The 24,474-nt window shown below is 40.8% G+C and overlaps 1 protein-coding gene across 2 annotated transcripts in view; it reads left to right on the forward strand.

Moving 5' to 3' along the window:
- The window catches only part of OVOL1 (ovo like transcriptional repressor 1), a 176,637-nt gene that overhangs the window by 116,109 nt on the left and 36,054 nt on the right, over window positions 1-24,474 (forward strand). For both annotated transcript variants that reach the window (XM_044069177.1, XM_044069178.1), the window contains exon 5: window positions 20,388-20,574. In XM_044069177.1, coding sequence (XP_043925112.1) covers window positions 20,388-20,574 — 187 coding nt within the window. The remainder of the gene's footprint in view (window positions 1-20,387; window positions 20,575-24,474) is intronic.

Raw genomic sequence — 24,474 nt, forward strand, 5'->3', positions numbered from 1 at the left:
GAGAGAGCCGCAATTTTCACCAACAACAATATAGTGCTTGAGATGAACACATTAATTTAAAAGGTAAGCATAGTCAAGGTCTTTGTGATGCACATTAGCCAGATTTTCACATTTTTCATTTAGCTCATCAGAACCAATTGTTTTCAATTCCCTGAAGAAGGAAAACGAATTCCCAGTCTATGAATAACCTTCTGCATGTTTTGTTAGCTCAACGATAAGAGACTCCAGAACAGACAGGAATTTTTCTACTTTGAACTTTTCACTTTTAGTGAGAAGTAGCTCTTCTGATCCGTCATATCTAGTAAGACACACACTTTGCTTATGTTTTTTCACATAGCTAAAATCTGAATCTGGATACCTACTCCTAGCTTTTTAATATGTATTCACTAAATTTGTCTCTAATTTCCTGAAGATAAGGACTCAAAAAGATTAATGGCAACAAGTATGTTCACATCCTGTTGACTGCAGGACATTACTTATTTTGTTCACTCTTTCAAGAATGTCATATCAAAGAATTTGTCAGATCATTTCCGGGTGCTCCACTTTCTCACTCAGTCCGCCTGCCTGTAGCCTTATGTTCACTTCTTGTTCAGTGTCAGCTGATACAGAATCCTGTACATGTTTAATTTTCTCAAAACCCCCACACAGAGCATGGACAGCATCAAAATGTGGCAACCATCTCATGTCAGACAGATGCTTGACTACATCATCATCCTTTCCTAAAGGTGATGCCAGAACATTCCATCGATGTGTAGAAGCAGAGAAAAAGGAATACAGACACTGAACAAATTCAAAGAATTTTAAAGTCTATAGACAACACTCTACCACTTTACTCCCACCAAGTTCAGGCTGTGTCCAGCACAGGGGACATAGATTGCAAACTCATTCAGTTGATGAATCTATGCTTGCAATCCAGTATAGCATCCAGATGCATTTGAGGCATTATCATACAACTGACCACAGCAGTTTGAAAGTGGAATTTTGTTTTCATTAAGGAAGTCCACAACCGTGTCTGCTAGATTCTTTGCTCCATGAGAAAAGATGGAGATGAACTTAATGAAATGTGCCACAGGTTCACATCCTCAAATGTACCAGACAGTAAATGTCAGTTGATCGTGTGTGAGATGTCTGGAGTGGAATCCACACTTACTGAGAAATACTTTGACTCTCTTAGTTCTTCAAGAATAGCACAAAAAACATGATGTCCCATTAATTCAATATACTCCTCGCAAATGTTCGCTGATAAATATGATTGGTTCTGTTTTCCATGATTTCTGTACAGTTTTGACTCTCTTAGTTCAAGAATAGCACAAAAAACATGATGTCCCATTAATTCAATATATTCCTCACAAATGTTCGCTGATAAGTATGATTGGTTCTGTTTTCCATGATTTCTGTACAGTTTGAGATGTTTTCCAAACAAGGGTCAAATTCACTCAACTCTAGAATACCTAAATAGTATCCACTTTTTGCTGACCGAATAATGTGATTTTCTCCATGAAATGGCAAACCTCTGGAGGCAAGAAAGCAAATTACAGAAATCACACGTCAACACTTTATGCCAGTACTCCTGCTGTGAGTGGTGGTGATCAAGTAACAAAGAAGCTACACTTCCAATTTGTCAGATCAAATATGCCTTCATACACTTAACAATGTTTTTATCCATTTTCTTTGCTGTGTTTCCAGTCATTGAATCTTGATGTAGCAAAGGGAAGACTCTGTCTTGGACAGTACATGTACAAAGCAGTACAAATTACCTTGGGAAGGTGAACAGAGTAGACTTTTGTGTTTCATGTTTGAACACATTATTTGATAAATACCTTGTCTTAAGTATTCTTTGTTCTCCTTTATACATAATGTATGAGTTTGAAAAGTTGCTATCATGATTCTGTCATGATGACGGCTCAATACGAATCCAGTAATTCACTGTGTTAGTATCGTTAATGTTCATAGCCTCGAGTCTGTGTTTTGGATCGCAAACTCCTTTACTGTTACAGATTTGGATATTTCCTCTTGTGGAATATCCCCAACATTAAACAGGTAATGATACCATTGGTATACCTGCTGGAACTAGATGATTGAATGCAGGATTGGATGCTATATTTGAAGAAGCAGTATTAGTGGCTGACATTGTACCTGGGTTCAACCAGGGTATTAATTTTGGAAGTTTGTACATTTTCTCCTTCTCTTTGCAACTCTTTTCCTCTTCTGCGCTCTACTCAAAATACTATGCTTAATTTCTGTTCAATGGTGAATCACCAATATTCGAAAAAAATGAAAAAAATTAAAACACTGTTTAGTATAGTTTTAGCTGTAGAAAATTTAAGTCAATGAGAAAAGTAAACGCCTTCAAAATGTATGGACAGTAGTGGTCTACTACTACAACTACCAGTAGGACTGATCCACAAATACGACCACAAAAGTTGCCACACTTGTTAAAGAATCGTAATCGATTATTTAATTTATATATATATATAATTTTAAAAGAGCGGCAAAGGCATTTCAGTTCACTGCTCATGTATAGTAAAGAGTCAGATGTTCGTGTTTCACTGTTGCAGTCATTACACTTGGGTTATCCTGCTGGCAGGCGACCCGCAGTTGGCAGAGTTCCAAAGTCTTGGTCCAGCGTCGGTTGCTTTCGCCTCTTCCCTGACGTCAGTGCGCCAGGGGTATAAAAGTTGCAACCAACGCCATTTTCTTTAGTCTTTCTTGCCACGCGGTGCCCGAAGCAAAAGCAGTTAGCAAGTGCTGGTCGGCCGACTCCTGAGATTTTAAAAATTGAATTTCAGAACCGAAGTCTTCAATAAAGCTAAGTACCCTGTTGGGGAAACTTTTTCTTGCTCCAGACCGATGTCAGTAAAAATTAATAATTGTATTTCTTGTGGGAAGCAAATACCTCATAAGGACTTTCACTCTTACTATATTCCTTGCCTAGGCCCTGACCATGACGTTACTAGTTGTCGGTTTTGTGCTAGAGTCAATAAACGCACTATTAAACATTGGTTTGATTTTGCTTTACATTATTTTGGACGAAGATTTAATTATATAATGCCGTCTGAACAACCGAAGATCGGAATGTATAGAAAACGCAAAGACAAAGAAAAAGACAGGCATCCGAGGTCCAAAACCGATGATGAAGCCTTTTCTAGGCCAGTCGCCGGTTCTCAGTGAGGCGCTTTCGCAGCCCCTGACACCCGCTACCTCAGAGCCACAGGCTGTAACAGACAGCCACGTGGAGACGCCGAGGCCTGTGGAAACTCAAGGTATTGGGCCTATGGAAACTATACCCTCAGATGGGTCCGGAGCCGCTGAGCAGGCACCGGCTTCTGAGGGTGTTGTCAGACCTTCACAGCTTACAATTAAGGCTACTACAGCAGCAAAGGCAAAGTCAAAAACACCATTAAAGACAAGGAAACAAGTGCAGCATTCTCCAGAACAAGTCATCCATGCCAAAGAAACAGATTCTTAAAATGGCCGAAGACCTTGTTACTTTAATCTGGGGCTCCCATCCCCCTCCTGACAAAAGACCTAGGCAAGACACTGATTATGATTCCTCTGATCAGATTTCCATTTCCTCTGATTCTTCTTCTGATCAGGGCTATTCTCTCCCTCCCTATGAGGACTCTGATGCTGAAGAGTCCATTCCTTCAGCCTCACCGCCTGAGGATTATTCTTTTGGGGAAACCCTGCATACCGTTAGGAGCATTTCCACTGGGAGAGCCAGAATTACTCAGAATCCAAGAAAAGGCTTGGAGATTTCTTTTATTGCCTCAGCACAGGCCCCTGGCTATCCCCCCTGTGTTTGATATTGTAGATGATGTTTTTTCAGAATCCAGTCTGTCTCCTGATTCTTTACCCCCTGCACCAGTAAAGCCAGACAGGTACTACAGGGTCCCAGACTCTCATAAATTTCTTTACAAAAACCCCCTGCAGACCCAGAAACAATTTCTCAGGGTCCTAAAAGGGGTTAAGGCTTCCACTGCCAAAAGTCCTGTCCCCTCAGATAGGGATTCCAGAGCTGTGGACAGATGGGGGAAAAAAGTTTACACTTTTACTACTTTAGCTGTAAGAGCTTTAAACTGTCAGTTTCACATGCTTAAATATCAACAGCACCTCATGTCATTGTTAAAACAGAAAATGGTTACAAATATAGAAAGTACTGACAGTAAAGAAATGCAGGATTTATTGCATGCAGTTGAACAAGTGGGAATGCATACTCTGCAATGTGGTTTTGATTCATTAGAGGCTTCTTGTAGAGCCGCAGTTACAGGCTCTGTTATTCGAAGACATGCTTGGTTGAAAGAACAAAGTTTACCTGTCCATGTTAAAGTAAAATTATTGGATGCTCCATTATAGCATGATATTTTGCTTGGTGTTAAGGCAGAAGAGGTGTTAAAGCAAATGGAGGATAAAGCAAAGTCAATGCAAATGGTGAAAGATTTCTTACAGGTTCAACCAACTAGATTTTGCAGAAACTGGCCTTCAAAAAATTGGTCCTTTCCAGTGTCAGACAGGCCACAAAGAGGCAGATCTCAGCCCCAAGGCTCCTACAGACCTAAACAATGGGGTGCTTCAGCCCCCAAAGGAGGAGAAGACAAATCACAACCTTATAGGAAACCGTCACAATGACTTCCCTGTGCAAATGCCAAGCTCTTACCAGTTGACAGCACCCCTAGGGGGAAAGCTAGCACTTTTCTCAACAAATTGGCACATGATCACCCAAGACCACCCAAGACCAATGGGTGCTGAATATTGTTTCTCAGGGGTACAGGTTCCACTTCCACATGCTTCCAAAACCAAAAGGTATGCCAAACCTGCCACCAAACCAATGAGCAGAGGCACAAAAACAGATTGCGGCTCTTATGGATATAGGAGCTATTCAAAAAGTTCCACAAGAAAAACAGGGACAAGGTTTTTACTCAAGACTTTTCTTAGTACCCAGAAAAGACAAAGCCTGGAGACCAATACTGGACCTGTCAATCCTAAATACTTTCCTGGATGTTCCAAAATTCAAAATGTTAACACTACAACAACTTCTGCCCATGCTGGGCAAGGAGACTTGGCTAGTTACTTTGGATCTCAAGGAGGCATACCTGCATGTCCCAATCAGACAGTCATGCAGAAGATACCTCAGATTTATAGCAGACTCAATGCATTACCAATTCTCTGCACTGCCCTTTGGCTTATCTACTGCGCCCAGGGTCTGGCACCAGTAATTGCATTTTGCAGACAAAAAGGAATTCAAATATATCCCTACTTGGACGACTGCCTTATTCAAGCAGTGAGCAAGGACATTTTTCTAAAGCACCTGGCATTTGTAAAAAGATTGCTAATTTGCCTAGGGTACACAGTAAACGAAAATAAATCAAAACTAGTGCCCTCTCAAGAGATAATATTCCTGGGTGCAAGCTTAAATACAACTGCCCAGATGGCTTATCTCACGCCAGACAAACAAAGGCAACTGACTCATTACTTTCAAATGATGGCAACAGAGACCAAGCTCCCTGCAAGAAAAATTCTGCAGGCCGTGGGTTTCATGGCATCCTGCATTCTACTAATTCCATATGCAAAACTGCATATGAGGAAACTACAATGGTATCTAAAAAGTGTTTGGACTCAGCATTGTCACAGCCTAGAGGCGGTCATAACCTTGATTCCCTGCCTACAACAGGAGTTTTGATGGTGGTCCCAGGCCTGTCACCACAATGTGGGACAGCCTTTCACCTTACCTGCAGCCAGCCAGGCTGACAATCACGGATGCATCGGATTATGCCTGGGGAGCACATATGGCAGGAAAATGTATTCAGGGCACGTGGCCCAAGGATCAAATGCATCTTCACATCAATCAAAAAGAGATGCTAGCTGTACAGAATGCCCTGATAGCCTTCAAGGACCTAATACATCCAGGACATCTATTAATAAAGACGGACAATACCACAGTTATGTGGTACATAAACAAGTAAGGGGGCACACATTCCTACCCCCTATGCAGACAAGCCATGACTTTGTGGAACACAGCACTGACCTACCAGGTATATCTGCAAGCACAATTCCTGCCAGGAACAAAAAATACACTTGCAGATGAACTAAGCAGAAATCTCATGAATGGAAGCCAAATCCACAAGTGTTCAACATAACCAGGAAATGGGGGAGCCCAGACATAGATCTTTTTGCCTCCCCTCACAATTGCCAAACACAGAAATTTTGCACAAGGCCTCTCAAGCATGGAAAGTGGATGCTCTGTTATTCAGCTGGAAAGGCCTGACAAGTTTATGCCTTCCCTCCAATGCCTCTTCTCACCAAGGTGCTTCTAAAAGTCAGACAAAGTCCAAAAATGGTCCTGATTGCACCAGACTGGCCACGCCAGCACTGGTACCCAATCCTAAAGAGTTTGTCCCAAGGCCCACCTTGGCCACTACCTCAAATCCCTCATCTTCTGACACAACAAAACAATCAGATTCTGCACAGTCCACTCAGAACCTTAAACCTGGCAGCATGGCAGATAGTGTAGCCACTCAGACTGCACCTCTCTGTAAAGCTGTTATGGATGTTATTTTGGAAGCCAGGAGGCCCAGCACTAGGAAATCTTATGCAGAAAAATGGAAGAGATTCTGTGCTTGGAACCAGGCACAAGGGCTCGAACCACTTGTCCCTAATATACCTCAGATTTTGCAATACCTAACAGAGATGTTGGACAAAGGCCTATCTTTTTCATCCATCAAAAATCCATGCCTCTGCCATTTCAGCTCATTACAATACGGATCCTCCTATTTTTTTCATATCCTCTACTACGACAGTACCTCAGAGGGGCAAAAAATATAAGACCCCCTAGGAGAGCAGCAGTACCTACTTGGGACCTCAATTTTGTTTTAGAAAAACTAACACTGCTTCCATTTGAACCAGCCAGCACAGCTGATCTAAAATTCTTGTCATGGAAAACTGCTCTGCTCCTAGCAACAACTTCAGCAAGAAGAGTCTCAGAGTTACAGGCATTGATGTCTGTGGAACCTTTCCTCATTTTTCATCAGGACAGGGTTTCTCTTGGGACAAACCCAACATTCATGCCAAAAGTGGTCTCCAATGTGGCCTTAAACCAAACCATTCATTTACCTACTTTCTACCCAAATCCCCAGAATAAAGGGGAAAGACTTCTGCATGCTTTGGATATACACAGGTTCATAGGTTCATACTAGGCTATCTGCCCTAGGGCATTTATAAGCCTAGCCAGAGTGTGTGTGGCTTTCACCACCCCTTAGGATGAGAATACTATACCCATTAGTTTGCTGGGCCTCTGTCCAGCAGTGATACAGAGATGATTCCCGGGGTAAACCTACGATCTCCCATCCACTCATCAAGATTTCAGCTAGCACAGCTGATCTAAAATTCTTGTCATGGAAAACTGCTCTGCTCCTAGCAACAACTTCAGCAAGAAGAGTCTCAGAGTTACAGGCATTGATGTCTGTGGAACCTTTCCTCATTTTTCATCAGGACAGGGTTTCTCTTGGGACAAACCCAACATTCATGCCAAAAGTGGTCTCCAATGTGGCCTTAAACCAAACCATTCATTTACCTACTTTCTACCCAAATCCCCAGAATAAAGGGGAAAGACTTCTGCATGCTTTGGATATACACAGGTTCATAGGTTCATACTAGGCTATCTGCCCTAGGGCATTTATAAGCCTAGCCAGAGTGTGTGTGGCTTTCACCACCCCTTAGGATGAGAATACTATACCCATTAGTTTGCTGTGCCTCTGTCCAGCAGTGATACAGAGATGATTCCCGGGGTAAACCTACGATCTCCCATCCACTCATCAAGATTTCTCTTGAACAGAGCCAGTGAGGGGCTCTGCCTCACATGGACTGGGATTCTGTTCCATAGTGTAGGGAGTCTCTGGGTGATGAATCTGTCCCTCCAGCATGTCCTATTTATATCCGTGTTGAGGTTTAAGTCTCTTGCTCTCGTGGCTCTGGTGGATTTGGATTTTTTGAGGTAGAGCATGTCCATTAATTCCGGGTTGGACATGGCCTTGTATGTCAGGCACAGATCACCTCTGAGCAGATGGTATGCGACTGAATAGAGCTTGAGTTTCTTCAGTCGGGCATCGTATGACATATGTTTGAGCCCCTTTATCCTTTTGGTGAGGAACTTTTGAGGTCTTTCCAACTGCTGCAGGTGTCTGGTAAGGTACATTCCGAATGGGACGTTGTACTCAATCATTGGTCTGATAAGTGAAGAGTACAGGGGTACAATGACCTCTCCTGATCTGGATGTGAATCCCTTCATGATAAGGTGGGCAATGTAGAAGGTCTTCCTAACCACTTTGGCAATGTGAGTGTCAAAAGAGAGGTTACTGTCAACTTGGGTCCCCAGGTCCCTGATAACTTCTTCCGTGTTTAATGGATTACCACCTATGTGGTAATTAGGGGTTACCTTGTTTTTCCCAAAGGGTATGACTATACATTTTTTGGCATTTAGCTTAAGGCCATGGCTCTGGCACCAGTTATCCATTTCTATGAGACCTCTTTGGAGGATGTCTGTGTCTGATGGAGTGTCAATTATGGAGTGTCAATTATGGTGCCCAGTTTGCAGTCATCTGCAAATTTTGTCAGCCACAATCCCCCTATGTTTGCCTGCACTTCAGAAAAATAAATGCCGAACAAGAGGGGGCCCAGGACTGAGCCCTGTGGGACACCGCTCGTGACCGACTTAGAGTCTGACATGGCACCAGCAACTCTAACCCTGTGTGTTCTGTCCTTGAGCCAGTTTGCAACCCATCTTGTGACATATGGGTTTACATCTAAGCTGGTGAGCTTTTCTGTGATGCCCGAGTGGGGTATTGTGTCGAACGCTTTTGCTAGGTCTTAGTGACTGTTTCGAAAAAGTCGACCAAGTTCAAGAGGCAGGATCTGCCCTTGACAAAGCCAAATTGGGTAGGATCCAGTGTCTGTAGGTCCCCAATGTCTTTATTTATGAGTTCCATTATGATCCTCTCCATAGCTTTGCAGACAAGGCTCGTCAAGCTTATGGGGCGGTAATTTCCAGGGTCCGTAGAAGCACCCCCTTTGTGGAGTGGGACCACAGTTGCCGTACGCCATTCTTTGGGTACGTATCCTATAGTAAGGCTAAGATTAAACAGCAGCCTTATGTGTGGGTTTAGTTCCTCATTGAGTTTGTGTAGCACACAGCCGGGGACACCGTCCGGTCCCATTGATGCTGTTTTTTTTCTTTAGAGAGAGCAGCTCTCACCTGGGCATCTGAGATGTTTGGGAGTTTAGACTCTGGTGGGATAGATATTTCTCCTTTTGGGGAGGGAGGGAGAAATTTGCACTGAACCTGTCTGCCAGTATGTTGGCAATGTCTGTGGGTTCAGTGATTTTTATCATTTTGGACTAATTCTGAGCATATCTGGGAGTTTCCACCCAGGCTTCTAACATAGCTAAAGAAGGCCTTATGATTGTCTTTTGTGTCATTAGCGATTTTTCTCTCAAAGTTGGCCTTGGATGATTTTATGAGTGATCGTATTTTTTGCTAGTATTGATCAGAGATGCCTTCCCTTTTAGGGATTTTGCTCTGTCATGTAGTAGCTTTCTCCTCTTGTTGTAGAGTTTGTTTATGGCTGGGGTCCACCAGACCGGGCACCTGCCTTTGGTGGAAAGGGTCTTGATTTTATTAGGGATTGCTTGATCCATACATTCCTGGAGGTGCTCGTAGAAGGCATTTGTAAGGGTTTCAGCACGTGGGTTGTGGTTTCCACTGGCTCGGGGGCCTTGAAGGATACCACTCCAGTCTTAAGAAGTGTGAAGTTTGCTTTTGAGAAGTTCTTCACTGTGGTCTTTTTTGCTGGGGGTGGGGGCGGGATGTGGATCTCCAGTGAGATTAATTTATGGTCTGATCTCACCAGTGAGGGATATACTTCCGGTGTGGAGCATTTTGTCCCCATGTTTGTGATGATCAGGTCTAGTATATTTTCTCCTCTTGTGGGAATGGTAACTAGTTGTTCCATAGAATTTGAGTTTATTAACTCCAGGAACCTTTGGGCAAGGGTGTTGGGGCTTGAGAAATGTTCCCAGTCTATGTTTGGGTAGTTGAAGTCACCCAATATGATGGTGTTTGGAGAGACATTCATACTCTCCAGTGTCTTCAGGAAGGCTGTGTGGGTTTCCTGAGTTTGAGAAGGTGGTCTGTAGCATGTTACAAACTGTAGGGCAGTTTTACCTATGGTTAATTGCACCTGTATGGTCTCCGATGCTTCGTGCGTTGCCACTAACCTGGAGGTGTGGGTATCCTTTATGAATATGGATACTCCCCCACCTTTTGTGGTTCGGTCCGGATTTTGGGGCCGGAACGCATGATATGAGGTATAACCTGATAGTGCTGGGGTGCTCTCAGGAGCCTTGAACCAGGTTTCAGTCACAGCACAGACATCAATGTTCTCCATACTGAGGAGGACTTCGAGGGCGTGCATCTTGAGGTTTAGACTTCTGGCATTGAGCAGTATTACCCTTAGTTTTTCTCCATTTTTGTTTTCTAGGGCGGTAGGTTTATCATTTGAGCCTTGCCTAAAAAAGGCACTATGGGGGTGGCAAGAGCCTTTGCCAATATCCGGAAGCCCAGGGGTGACACGTGCAAGCCGTCCCTTGCAAAGCAGCGTGGCTTGTCAAGCATGTCATCCCAGGCAGACAGACATTGGATCCCCTTAGAATGACACCAGTAATTAAGCCAATTATTAAAGCTGATCATTTTGTCTCTGTATTGTGGCATCATTCTTGGTGAGGGTAGGATACTGCTCAGGGTCAGGGTCATACCGGCCTGGGCTACATAATCTGAGAGCTCCTCTATGTCTCTTTTCATGTAGTCCAGGGAGGTACGTCTCAGGTCGTTCACACCGGCATGGACAATGACTGAGTCATACTTGTACTTGCTGTGGAGTGATCTGAGTGCTTGTGTTATGTGGCGGATTCTAGCGCCTGACAGGCAGCTTACTGTGATCTCTTCCTTGTTCAGTCTGGTGAGTGGGACGTCAGTGTGTCTGACTATGGAGTCACCTATAACAAGTGTGTCTGGCATTGTGTTTGGCCTTAAGGGCTGTGACTGTGATTCTACTTGGACAAAACAAAAGCTTTCAGAAAAACTGAGCAACTTTTTGTAGCATATGCTGCAGGATCACAAGGAAAGCCTATTACAAAGCAGACTATCTCCAAACGGATAGGACACTGCATCCACTTCTGTTATGCACAATATGGCAAATCTGTGCCTAAGGACATTAGACCTCATTCTACCAGAGCAGCAGCCACTTCAGCAGCTTTCCTCAGAGGAGTACCAACCACAGACATATTAGAAGCTGCAACCTGGAGCTCGGTGCGCACTTTCACCAAGCACTACCACTTACCTCTCTACTCCAAATCCAGAGCAGGCTTTGCCACTGCATTTCTGCAGGGCTAGTTAGCCTCGCCAAATCCTATTTAGACCCAGCCACCCAACCTCAGCTTTGGGATTCTACCCAAGTGTTATGACTGCAACAGTGAAACACGATGAACATAGTACAGTTGTGTACCTACCATAAATACAGATGTTCAAGTATATTCACTTTTGCAGTCCAGGTTACCCACCCACCATCCCCCTTTTCTTTGCTGGGACTTTTCTGTACTTCTCAACTCTATACAACCTATGTGGTATATTTGCTTGTAGATGAAGGAAATGTTTATAGTAATATATGCATTTTTTGGAATTTTTTATCTTTTCAGCCTTCCTATCTGGGGGCACCTGACATCTGGGGCAAGAAAAACTGAAGAAAATGGCGTCGGTTGCAACTTTTATACCCCTTGCACACTGACGTCAGGGAAGAGGCGACAGCAACCAATGCTGGACCAAGACTTTGGAACTCGGGCCAACTGCGGGTCGCCTGCCAGCAGGATAACCCAAGTGTAATGACTGCAACAGTGAATACACTCTAACATCTACATTTACGGTAGGTACACAAGTGCACTTTATCCATACTAATTGGGTCTTAAGGTAGTTTGGATAATTCAACTGTTCTGATAATCAGACATATAATTGTACTGGATAAAAAAACAGTATCTGCAATCCATCTACGTACTGTAGGAGTAAAACCCACAGCCTTCTGCATCAAAAGAAAGTATACTACCTATTGTGCTACTAACAATGCTTTTAAATACTTAGCACAATAGTGATTACCATTTGCTAAGCAACAGTTGCACATTGTAAACAGGCTTGGCATAAGCAACACTAAACTTCTCTTCCCCTGAAGCTCTCAGCTCCTTGTAAAATGTACTTGATATCTCTCAACTTTGTAGCAGGAGGAATCTGGAAAAAGCCAAAATTTAATGAGGGGGGTACAAAGGCCCAAGGCCAGGGACACATTTTAAATATTGCTTTTGTAATCTTAGAAAGTTGCTAGAATAAAAGGTTTTGTGTACTGTGCATTTCCTGAAAGATAAGCCTGAAACTTAAATGACTCATTACTGTATTTAGTGAATTCAGTCCTCACTGATTTGTCAGAAAACCACAATAAGAGTAACAGACCAAGGAATGAGCCAAAAATTCCAGACATTCTGTGAAAATCTGGACATTTGAGAGCTGTGCATGTAACTCTTTGAAACACAAGTGGTGCTAGAGGTAGAGAAGTCAGGCTCTTGTATCTAAGGTACAGGGTTTGAGGCTGAGCAATGCAACACTAATCATCAGTTGTCCCTAAGTGGGCCATTGTACACACAAACACACGCACATATACTCACTCACAAGATGACATTTACTTGAAGTGGAACTGTGAAAGCAGCAATGAACAGAACGTTAAATTCTGTGTGATAGAAAGAACTGGTGAAGCACATACAGATACAACTTTTAGGAAGGCTGCATTCAGATAATTGGCGTTTTTTAGGAAGGCTGCATTCACATAACGTTTTGGATGATCGACACTTTACTGTACAACGCTTTCTAATATTTATAATTTTCATAATTCTTCAAATATTTAAAATTTAATATAGTGCAGTATTTATTTCTTGACAGCAAGTCAAAACATACATAGATTGGGCATCTGCCCGGGGCCCCATGCTAGTGTGCCCATGCGTTAAGACTGCACTGTATCTGAGAAAACCTGTCTTAATCTCTCTGGTATATAAAATACTTAAGATATTTGCATACAAATATTCTAAAGTTTCTTGATTAGTAATAATTTTAGGTATCTGGGAAATCTCTCACCACAATTATTTTGTTTCCCTATCTGTAAACTGTTGCCACCCCTGCCCATGGTTAAGTACTACATGAATATTCATCCCATTTAGAGATCTATATGTCCTACTTAAATGTTTATTTGCCTCTGGTGACATTGCTTCTATAAGTAAATGTATTGGCCCTGATCTCTGTAATGACTATTTTCCTTGTTTTATAATATTCATGCAGTATATGTAGAAGTCCCCTATATTACAATATATCTTTTTTGGGGTTGTAGCCATCAAGGAAGTCTTGTCAGCTCATATACCTTATAACTGATATAAATGTTTCCAGTATATTTGGTTCTCCCTCAGCCACTGGTAGGTTAATAAGGTGTTAACCCAACCAGATTTAAAAAGGACAGTTCTGTAGGCCATACGTCAAATTTCCAGGGAAGGTATATATTAGTATTTATGAGCTGACATATTTTTGTAGAGAAAGCCCCCAAATGTTTATTCTTTGGAACTTTGTTCCTTGTGACCAAATATTAAGTTTCGGAACCTCATGCCTATAACCTTCGAGATAAACATTTTTACATTTGAAATATAACTTGAACTTTGAAGAAAGTATGCTAACATTGAGTGACCCTGTGCTATATGTGTAAACCAGGTACCACTAAACCTCCCTGTCTACAGGCAAAATTAGTTTCTACAATTGATGTTTCTTTACCTTTCTGCAAAAACTTTTTAATTGTTTGTTATATTTTCCAATAATTAGTATCAAGGTAGTTAAAAATCTAGACTCAGAAATAAGATTTGTAAAACTATAAATATTTTAATTGCTTGAATTCTTTCATTTAGGTAAAGTTAAGTTGAGTCCCAGGTTTATTTTGGAGAATTTCTTACATTCTTCATTATTCAGATTCCCAAGTATCTTGTACTATAGTATCCCCACAAATATGGAAACTCTTGGACTAAATCATATGATGGGAATAGTTAGCACTGATAGCTTTAGTTTTATTTTCATTTTTTTGTAATACAAAGTTTCTTTAAATTGTCTAAGCTAAACAATTTAGGCATGTCATTTTTATGAATTAGTTAACTAGATAATCAAATCATCTCCAAAAAGAGCTATTTACCCCAGTAATCCTCCCACTTCCAGCCCTCTAAATCTCCCTGTCTATATATTTTTTGGGCTAATGGTGCCAGGTAAATTGAATACCGTAATGGGGAGAATGGGCAACCCTGTCTTGTGGTCTTGTTTATCATACATTCTGAGGATAGGCTATTTAAATGTTTAGAATTCCTATAAAGCTCTTTTAGTAGCTCAGTGAAATAGGCAGAAATTATATTTTCTTTCCCTCCCATAGATAATCCCAATCTACCAGGTCCAAGTTTTTTTCTGTATCTAAACTAATTAGTAATAGGGGTCTACCTAATTTTTCCTATTCTAAATGTATTGTTGGTTTCTATAATATTGTCAAATGTTTGTCTAGTGTGAATAAACCAACATTGATCCTGATTATTTTTGGTAAAATCCTGACTATTCTTTTTGCCAAAGTAGCCATGAATATTTTACTATCTTGGTTCAGTTCTGAAATGTGGGTGCTAGGAACACTGATTTGCTGGTTCTTTCCCTTCTTTTAAAATTTCTGCCATAACTGTTTTACAAGCTTCTGGGTACTTGCTTTGGGTAATTTTATTTTTGAAAAGTCTCAGACCTTTGCCACTGTATCTTTTTCCTCTTTCCATAGTTCCACTGAGATCCCATCAATCCTTGAGGATTTTCCTCTTTTAGTTTCTTAATTGTTCCTCAATTTCCTGAGCTATAATGGGTTTCATTAACTCACCTGTATCTTCTGCTTCACTTTGTGGTATGTTTAGTTCATCAATAAAAGCATTAACATCTCAGTCATTTCTTTTCTTCCTTTGTGCTTTATAGAACTACTCCTAGTACAGTGCTAAAACTGTGCAGTAAGCATCCTTCAATCTAGGTGTACAATTCTCCACTTGTTGCTCTCTTAGCCTTTGAGATAAATATTTATGGGGTTTGAGGATATTTTCAAAATATATCATTTGTACAGCTATTTGTCTCCTTTCCACTAAGTATTGAAGGTGATCATCTGTATTCTCTTGCAGACTTTCCAATTTTAGAACTTCTTCCTTAGATTATTTTTATTTTTCTGTATGCATTTTAAACAATTCTATATCCTAATAATAGTCCCCTCCCCACACAACTCTCTCTTTCAGTTGACATAATTTCCATTTTAAGTTGGAGTTTTATCTCAGCCCACTGCTCTTGCAACTCTTGATCCTGGTCTAGAAAGCACATTAGAGGGTAGTTTAATCTTTGAATCATTCCTGTTTTTAAGAGGCACACTTTTACTAATGAAATGGAAATCTGTAGTGGCTCTCTCTCTCTCTTCTCATGTTATTCAAGTCATTAATTTTAAGGTATGCCGATTGTGTTCTCATGTATCCCAGAGATGAGTATGAGTATGGAAGTTTCTAAGTATTCATATTCCTCTTTTGTGTATCTGTATAAATGCATTATAGTGTCTATCTAATCTTGAATACATACCTTACTTTTCCGAGTAAAGGTATAATCTGTATTAAAGTTTTTGTTGTTTCCTATATCTGAAAGACCACATACTTTCACACACTCTCCTAAAAACATCCTTCTCAACTGATGAATACTTGCCCTGGTCCCTGACTGACATCCCTCTTCTGTATAACCACATTCTAGTCCCCAGGTATCGGTAACAGTTCCTGATATAAAACTCTCCTAAAAACATCCTTCTCAACTGATGAATACTTGCCCTGGTCCCTGACCGACATCCCTCTTCTGTATAACCACATTCTAGTCCCCAGGTATCTGTAACAGTTCCTGATATAAAACAATTTCATTTAACATCATTTATTATATTCTTGACTCCTATCACCTTTTTAAGTAGGAACATACAAGTTATTAAATAGGAACATGGAAGTTAATCAATCTAATTGTTTTTCCTTTTCAATAACCCTGTGATCATCACATACCTACCCTGTGTGACTATAATATCTGCTTTAGCAAGTGTGGTTGCCTTGGTAATCAGAGTAATTATCAGTCTGGTTCAATTTTCCAGACTGACTGCATCAAACCCCATCAAAACTCCTTTGCCATTAATTCAGCTTGTTTCAAACACCCCAGGCATGTCTTGTAACACTACTATCTTTGGAATGAACTGCTGTAAGTATCTTAACACTTTTGAGAGTTTAAATTTGTCTGTGAAACCATTCACATTCCTAGATAATGATATTAGTGCCATCTTATTGCAGATGTATTTTCATTTAAATACCGTACAATAATTGTGTTATTGCTCAATCCACCGATTGAAGAAACTAAGGTCTGACTTCATTAAAAGAAACTTTTGGACAGTAACTCTGACAACACTATTACATTGACTAAAAGTTTGAACAACAAACATAACAAGAATATGCTTCAACTCTTCAACTATATACATGAAATTTGGGTTCAAAAACTTAAAAGTAAAATGTCCATATAAACCTATTCTTTCATAAAAAATAGCCACTGCTTTTGGAAGGAGTCCATTTATTGAACTAATGCTTGTTTATGGCCCTTTAAGAAGTTCTTCCAAAATAAATTTATTACAATGTTGCCGCTGTATGAATTTGTTATTGCAGAAATTTATAAATAAAAACTTATGCTCCGTTGATTATTCATCAAAAAATCAAAGTTTGACCCCTCCCATTGCAGCATGAACCACTAAACATGATATTGGGGCTCCTAAAACATTATTATCATTTAAAATTCAAAATAACTTATTTAACCAATCAAATTGTATGTTCCTGCCCGCACAAAATCAGCTCCTGTTGCCCATTTAGACAAAATACTTTAACTGTTACTTTACTAAACTGCATTCATACTCCATAAGGACAGTGACAAACCCGACGTATTGGTTACACCTCAGACCACAACCTCCTTTGGGGAAAAAATTAACCTGTCCTTTAGTCTTGTCAAATCTTAATACAATAAGGCTACTTTTAGTGATGGTATACTTTATTCCACGCAACTAAGTGTAGTTAGGTAGAGGTAGCTAAAAAGAACAATTCCTAACAAATGCACACTCTAATAGAGCTTGTATCCCAATTAAATACATTCTACTCTAAAACCAACTTCAATTAGCTATTCATCCCTTTAGGATTACCACTTATTTACTTGTCAAGTCATTTTTATTATTATAGAAAAAAAATTGGTTATGGAAATCCCAAAAAAGTGAATTCAGCCACACTCAATCAGTCCTCTTCAAAATTATTTTCCAGGTGCAAGGATTCTCTAGTCTTTTTACAGAAAAATTCTACCCCTTTTACTGTTTTCCTTCATGTTGTTATGAAATAATGGGAAATATTTCATTGGCCATCTCTCCTTCAGTTTCTTGTTGCCTGCACCCTGCATCCCATGCTCCAGTGTTTGCCCCATAATGGCACCCTCCTGTTGGGAAATCTGAATTGATTTTCCAGATCTAACTGGACTGATTCTAGGTCTTAGAAGGATTTTATTCTATTAGGAAGAAAGATCCTTAACTGCGGTGGTGGTGCTGCGATAGCATTGTCGCCTCATAGCAAGACGTTGTCCCGTTCGATTCTCAGCTAAAGCGTCTTCTGTGTGGAGGAATGTGTGAATGGGCATGTCTTCGTTGAAGGTTGTGCTCAGGGCTGGTAACCCGGTACATAAAAATTCACTACCAATCATTAGCGGACCAGAGTTCCGCTGTGGCGACCCCTAACCGGGAAAAGCCGAAAGACACAAACAAACAAACAAGGAAGAAAGATCCTTTAATATAGCTGGGTACAAAAGCAAAATCTCAACTTCTTGTAGAGCCTCATGTCTGGGGTAAACATTCCACTTCTGTCTAGAACTATCACAGTAATCATGATCTTCAAACTCCCTCACATCGTTGATCTTTCAGCTCTTTTCTTTCTTTGCATATAGAGGCCAGCAAATAGGTCTCTAGTATCACTGTGCCACCTGGAATGGGACAAAAACTCTGTGCTTCTCTTATCAAGACAGCCCTTCCCTCCAGCTGCCTCAGAAACGTTGGTGGATTTGAAGTTTTCATGTCTTTCCTTGTGCCCAGCCTTGGACAATTTCTGTTATTTCTTCATGCTCTACTTCCACAGTATCTAATTGTGTGGTCTGATGTTTATCCGAGCACTGCAAGGCAACCATCTCATTCTTCAGTTATTTTTCTTAATATATTCCATTACAGACCCACTTATTTTTAATATAATATATTCCATTAGAGACCTATTGTACTTATTTATAATATCTCTGAATATTCTGTCTATTTTGAATAGTAGGTCAAACATGCTTTCCAGTTTTATTTAACTGCTGTTGGAGCTGCAAGATTCAGTCACTATCATGCGGTGTGTGTCAGTGAAGATGAGTCCCCCTTTTATTATATATTTTTGATTAACAACTTTTTTTCACCCTTTTTTGTCATTAGTTATTTAAGAATACTTCCTGGTTTAAGGTTAATATTAACAGCCACAAAATCATTTTTTCTCTTTTCTTAAAACTGTTCTCTTGAACAGAATGCTGTTTTCCAGCTCATCAGCTCTGCACCATATCTGAAGTCCCCTCATATATTTTACTTTCATGGTTGCATTCCCCACCTGCAGAGATTATTGAAGCCCAGGGAAATAAAACCTGTCACTTCCTCCACTTCCTCTTATATTTGCAAAGAATCAATATGGCTAGTTGATGTAATTTAATTTCTATCTTCGTCAACAGGTTGTCGAGACATAGATGCCAAGAAATTCACCTCAGACTTGCAGTTTCTCCTTTTGAATTGAGATTTTTGAAGTGATAAGTCAGGTGTGGTCTGTACTTATTGCCTTTTGGTTTTGATTTTTGTTTTTGAGTATATACTTAAGTGAACAGGATGTGAATGGTTTTGGGTTATGTTTTGAAGTGATGTCACTAGTTAGACTAATACTGGGATTTTACTCTTATCTGTGCCTCACTCCTAAGAAGTTAGGGAAGCTTTCCCCATTTTGGGCTTCCATAAATTGAGCAGATCCCTTAGAACTGATTGTGTTTTTATCTGATTTCCCTCAACGAATACTCCAGCCTTAAGGTTTTAACTAATTTTCTTAGAGCTTTATCACTTTGCTTCCTATTAATATTTGAGTTTGCCTTCCATAGACTGGAACTTGAGAGGGGGAGCTGTCCTTTCTATATATTTCAGCATAGTTTCCATCCTTTGGATTAGGATAAGTAGTCAACCTGATTTATCCCTCTCAATTTGAATCGGGTCATTCTTGAACTGGATGCACTTTCTTGCCTTTAGTTATTCATTTTCATTGCAGAACAGCATCTCATCTGGTCTTGGCGATATTGTGAGTTTTAGGAATTTGGAGTCTTATCTCTTTGCTTTAATATTAAGTTCTTTTAGGCTTCAAGTTCTGACATGTATGCTTGCATAACCACTTTTGAGTAGATTCAGTGGTAATCTACACCAATTTACTACTGGCTTTGCAATTAAGGAGATGATAGTTCAGAACATGCAGGCTAGTGCCTGGGTTCTTGTTATTTAAGAAGTCATTATTCAATTTTGTTACAAAACAATTATAAACGATTGAAGACATTAGAAACTTTGCCACAGTTCATATTTGTATGGAAGAACAATTGTTTTGCAAACAAATTTGCTGAAAGTATTTTTCTTGAATGTTCATGGGGGAAAAGTGAATGAAGCTTGGAGTTTTAAGAATGATTCTGAAATGTAGATGGTCAGTTGTCTATGAACTCAAAGCAAGACTAGGAACTAGGGCAGACAGCAAAAAAACAGGCAGAATAAGTTGTCAAACAATCCACTTTATTACTAACACTTTCTTCCCCTATTAGACCTCAGAGTAAAATTGAATAACAAGGTAGGAAGGCTATTTAAAGTTTAAAAACACCAATTGCAGAGCACATGTAATAAATATTAAGCAAGTCACATTGCAACATGTTTGCATAATAAAGCCATTAGCCATTAATAAAGTGGATTGTTTGACAGTTTGCTTCTGCCTGTTTTTTGTTGCCTGCCCCAGTTCTTAGTCTTGTTTGGAGTGAAGAGAAGGAGTATTTTGGTCATTTTACTTCATTTTTAAAACTGTTAACATTTTGGCAAGTGTGGCTTTGAATAATGATACATTTTATTGTATGCTTATAGGTAACTTCTGGAGACTGCTCCACGGATACATTAATTTGTCACATCTGTCAAAAGACCTTTTCGTTTCAGCGAATGTTGAACCGTCACATGAAGTGTCACAGTGAAGTGAAAAGGCACTTATGTGACTACTGTGGGAAGGGCTTCAATGACACCTTTGATTTGAAGAGGCATGTCAGAACCCATACAGGTAATATCAAAGACTGACATAATACTGTTTTCATGAGTTTTAATTTTTCCCTGACTTGGGTTATTTCCCATCTCAGCATTAAAACCCCAAAACTTTTAGAGAAATGAAAATGAGAACCTGATTGAGTGCACTCCATTAGTCATGATTTTGCTGAAGTAAAATGTTTGCAGGCATTGACCCCAAACTTCTTTGGCAGCAACCTATCAGTATGTTTCATGTAGATTCAGAGCTGCAAGTTAGCAAAGCACCTCATTGCAGAAATAGCTTACTGAATGCAGGAGAATTAAACAGTCCACAATTAAGGCAGTCTCACAAATATAGTGTAAACCACCAAATGGGCTGTAACACTAAGCAGATCCCATGGGTGATAGAAATGAGAGGTACTGATGTGGACAGTACATATCTTTTTGACCAGAAAAGAAAATACCCACCCTACCATGAAGGTCATCTACTTTGTGTATTATCTGAAAGGAACTCCTATAAGTCACAGAGTGACTAACAGTTGTATTCCATAACATGCTCCTCTGCTTATCCAGGGTTCAGCTATCTGATAGCCATATCCACTGCTTTCAAAGTGTACACACACACACACACACACACCTGCACTCAGAACCTCTGAATTCCTGTCCCCTCCACTGCATTCTTGATGAACTCCTCACGTCACATGTATAAAGTAGTACAGCCTGTGATTGTTTTGTTTCCTCTTTGTGTGTGCATGCATGTATCCCAGTCCTTAAATCAGCTGCTTTAACTTCTGGATGTTTGTTCCCACCCAGTGTAGCAACCTATGGGAGACAGGCTGATTCACTGACAGGTTTCTACTGTATGATTCACTGACAGGTTTCTACTGTATGCAATAAGTTGCTCATCATCCTGTGGCCCTGTATTCATATCATGCAACTGGTGGATTCTAGTTAGTGTTGCAGTTTCTAAAACATAAGTAAAGTGGGTTCCTCAACACTATGTATGGTATTGTGCTAAAAAAGAGAAGAGTTATGCTGTATTTATAGGGTTTAGGAAGTGAATTAAGAAGTGATGCAGAGTGTCTTGTCCATTTGAAGAGTACTTAAAAAACTCCAGCTATACTCTGTTGCATATCGTCTACTCAGAGGCAATCTCTGCTTAACATACAAGGCCATTTCAAACCCAGAGCTGTTGGACATGCTACACTTAAATAAATCCCAATCCCTCAGAGCCACATGCTCCAGGGACCTAAACCTCGTCATCACAATAAACAAAACATGCTGGAGGGATAGGTTCCTGACCCAGAGACTCCCCAGACTCTGGAATAGATTGCCCATACACATCAAGCAGAGTGCCTCTTTGGCCCTCTTCAAAAGGAACCTTGACGATTGGATGGGAGAAAGGAAATTCACCCCGGGGATCATGTCAGTCGCCCTGCTAGACAGGGGTCCAGGGAAGTAAATAGTTTGGGAAGAAATAGCCAGGGAATTGTTATGGCTAGGCTTGTATAGGCACTAGGGCTGATAGCCTAGTACCAACCTATAAACCTGTAATACACTTGCAACCTTGCTTTTCAAATTTGGAAATCACCACTGTATTTGTGTATGTGTGTCATGATTGCATTTAATAGCTTTCTATAAAGGCAGTGAAGTATAATCACTTAAAACTGAAGTAAGGATTGTTCCCCCGCCCCCCCCCCCCCAAAAAAAAATCCCTTTCTCCATGAGAACTACTGCCATGTTTATTCTTCTTCTTCTTTCGGCTGCTCCCGTTAGTGGTCACCACAGCAGATCAACTGTTTCCATTTCTTCCTGTCCTCTGCATCTTGCTCTGTCACACCAACCACCTGCATGTCCTGTCTCACCACATCCATAAACCTTATCTTAGGCCTCCCTCTTTTCCTGTTACTTGGCAGCTTCATCCTTAGCATCTTTTTCCCAATATACTCTGCATCCCTCCTCAACACATGTCCAAACCAACGCAACCTTGCGTCTCTGGCTTTGTCTCCAAACCTTCCAACCTGGGCTGACCCTCCAATATACTTATTCCTAATCCTGTCCACCCTCGTCACACCCAGTGCAAATCTTAACATCTTCAACTCTGCCACGTCAAACTCTGACGCCTGCCTTTTTGTCAGTGCCACTGTCTCCAACCCATATAACATAGCTGGTCTCACTACCTTCTTGTAGACCTTCCATTTCACTCTTACTGGTACTCGTCTGTTACAAATCACTCCTGACACTCTTCTCCACCCACTCCATCCTGCCTGTACTCTCTTCTTCACCTCTCTTCCACACTCACCATTACTCTGAACTGTTGATCCCAAGTACTTAAACTCATCCACCTTCCCCACCTCTACTCCCTGCATCCTCACCATTCCTCTATCCTCCCTCTCGTTCACACACATATATTCTGTCTTAGCCCTGCTGACCTTCATTCCTCTTCTCTCTAGAGCATATCTCCACCTCTCCAGTGTCACCTCCACCTGTTCCCTACTCTCACTACAGATCACAATGTCCTCTGCAAACATCATAGTCCACGGGGACTCCTGTCTGATCTCGTCTGTCAACCTGTCCATCACCATTGCAAATAAAAAAGGGCTCAAAGCTGATTCTTGATGTAATCCCACCTCTACCTTAAATGCATCCATCACTCCCACCGCAGACCTCACCGCTGTCACACTACCCTCGTACATATCCTGTGCCACTCTTACATACTTCTCTGACACTCCTGACTTCCTCATACAATACCACAACTCCTCTCTAGGCACCCTGTCATATGCTTTCTCTAAATCCACAAAGACACAATGCAACTCCTTCTGACCTTCTCTGTACTTCTCCATCAACACTCTCAGAGCAAACATCGCATCTGTAGTGCTCTTTCCTGGCATGAAACCATACTGCTGATCACTAATCATCACCTCCCTTCTTAACCTAGCTTCCACTACTCTTTCCCATAACTTCATGCTGTGACTGATCAGTTTAATCCCTCTGTAGTTACTACAGCTCTGCACATCACCCTTATTCTTAAAAATCAGTACCAAAACACTTTTTCTCTATTCCTCAGGCATCCTCTCACTTTCCAAGATTTCATTAAACAATCTAGTTAAAAACTCCACTGCCATTTCACCAAACACCTCCAAGCTTCCACAGGTATGTCATCTGGACCAACAGCCTTTCTGTTCTTCATCCTCTTCATAGCTATCCTTACTTCCTCCTTGCTAATCCACTACATGTCATGATTCACTATCCGCACATCATCCAACCTTCTCTCCCTCTCATTCTCTTCATTCATCAACCCCTCAAAGTACTCTTTTTTTTTTTTTTTTTTCCCATCTGCTCAACATACTCTCCTCGCTTGTGAGTACGTTTCCCTCATTATCCTTTATCACCCTTACCTGCTATACATTTTTACTAGCTCGGTCCCTCTGTCTAGCCAATCGTTACAGGTCCTTTTCTCCCTCCTTTAGTATCCAACCTTTTATATAACTCTTCATATGTCTTATCCTTTGCCACCTCTCTCTTTGTCATGCACCTCATCTCCTTATACTCTTGTCTACTTTCTTCATCTCTTTGACAATCCCACTTCTTCACCAACCTCTTTCTCTGTATACTCTCCTGTACTTCTTCATTCCACCACCAAGTCTCCTTCTCCTCCTTCCCCTTTCCAGATGTCACACCAAGCACCTTTCTAGCAATCTCTCTTACTAGCTCTGCTGTAGTTACCCAGCTATTCGGTAACTCTTCACTGCCACCCAGTGCCTATCTTAACCCTTCCCTGAACATCACCTCACAATTACCCTTTTTCAATTTCCACCATTTGATCCTTGGTGCTGCCCTCACACTCATCCTCCTCTTCTTGATTACCAATGTCATCCTATAAACCGCCATCCTATGCTGCCTAACTACACTTTCCCCTGCCACTACTTTAACCATG

This window comes from Protopterus annectens, chromosome 4.part0, assembly GCF_019279795.1.
Source record: "Protopterus annectens isolate FY-2018-M chromosome 4.part0, PAN1.0, whole genome shotgun sequence".
Lineage (NCBI taxonomy): Eukaryota > Metazoa > Chordata > Ceratodontiformes > Protopteridae > Protopterus > Protopterus annectens.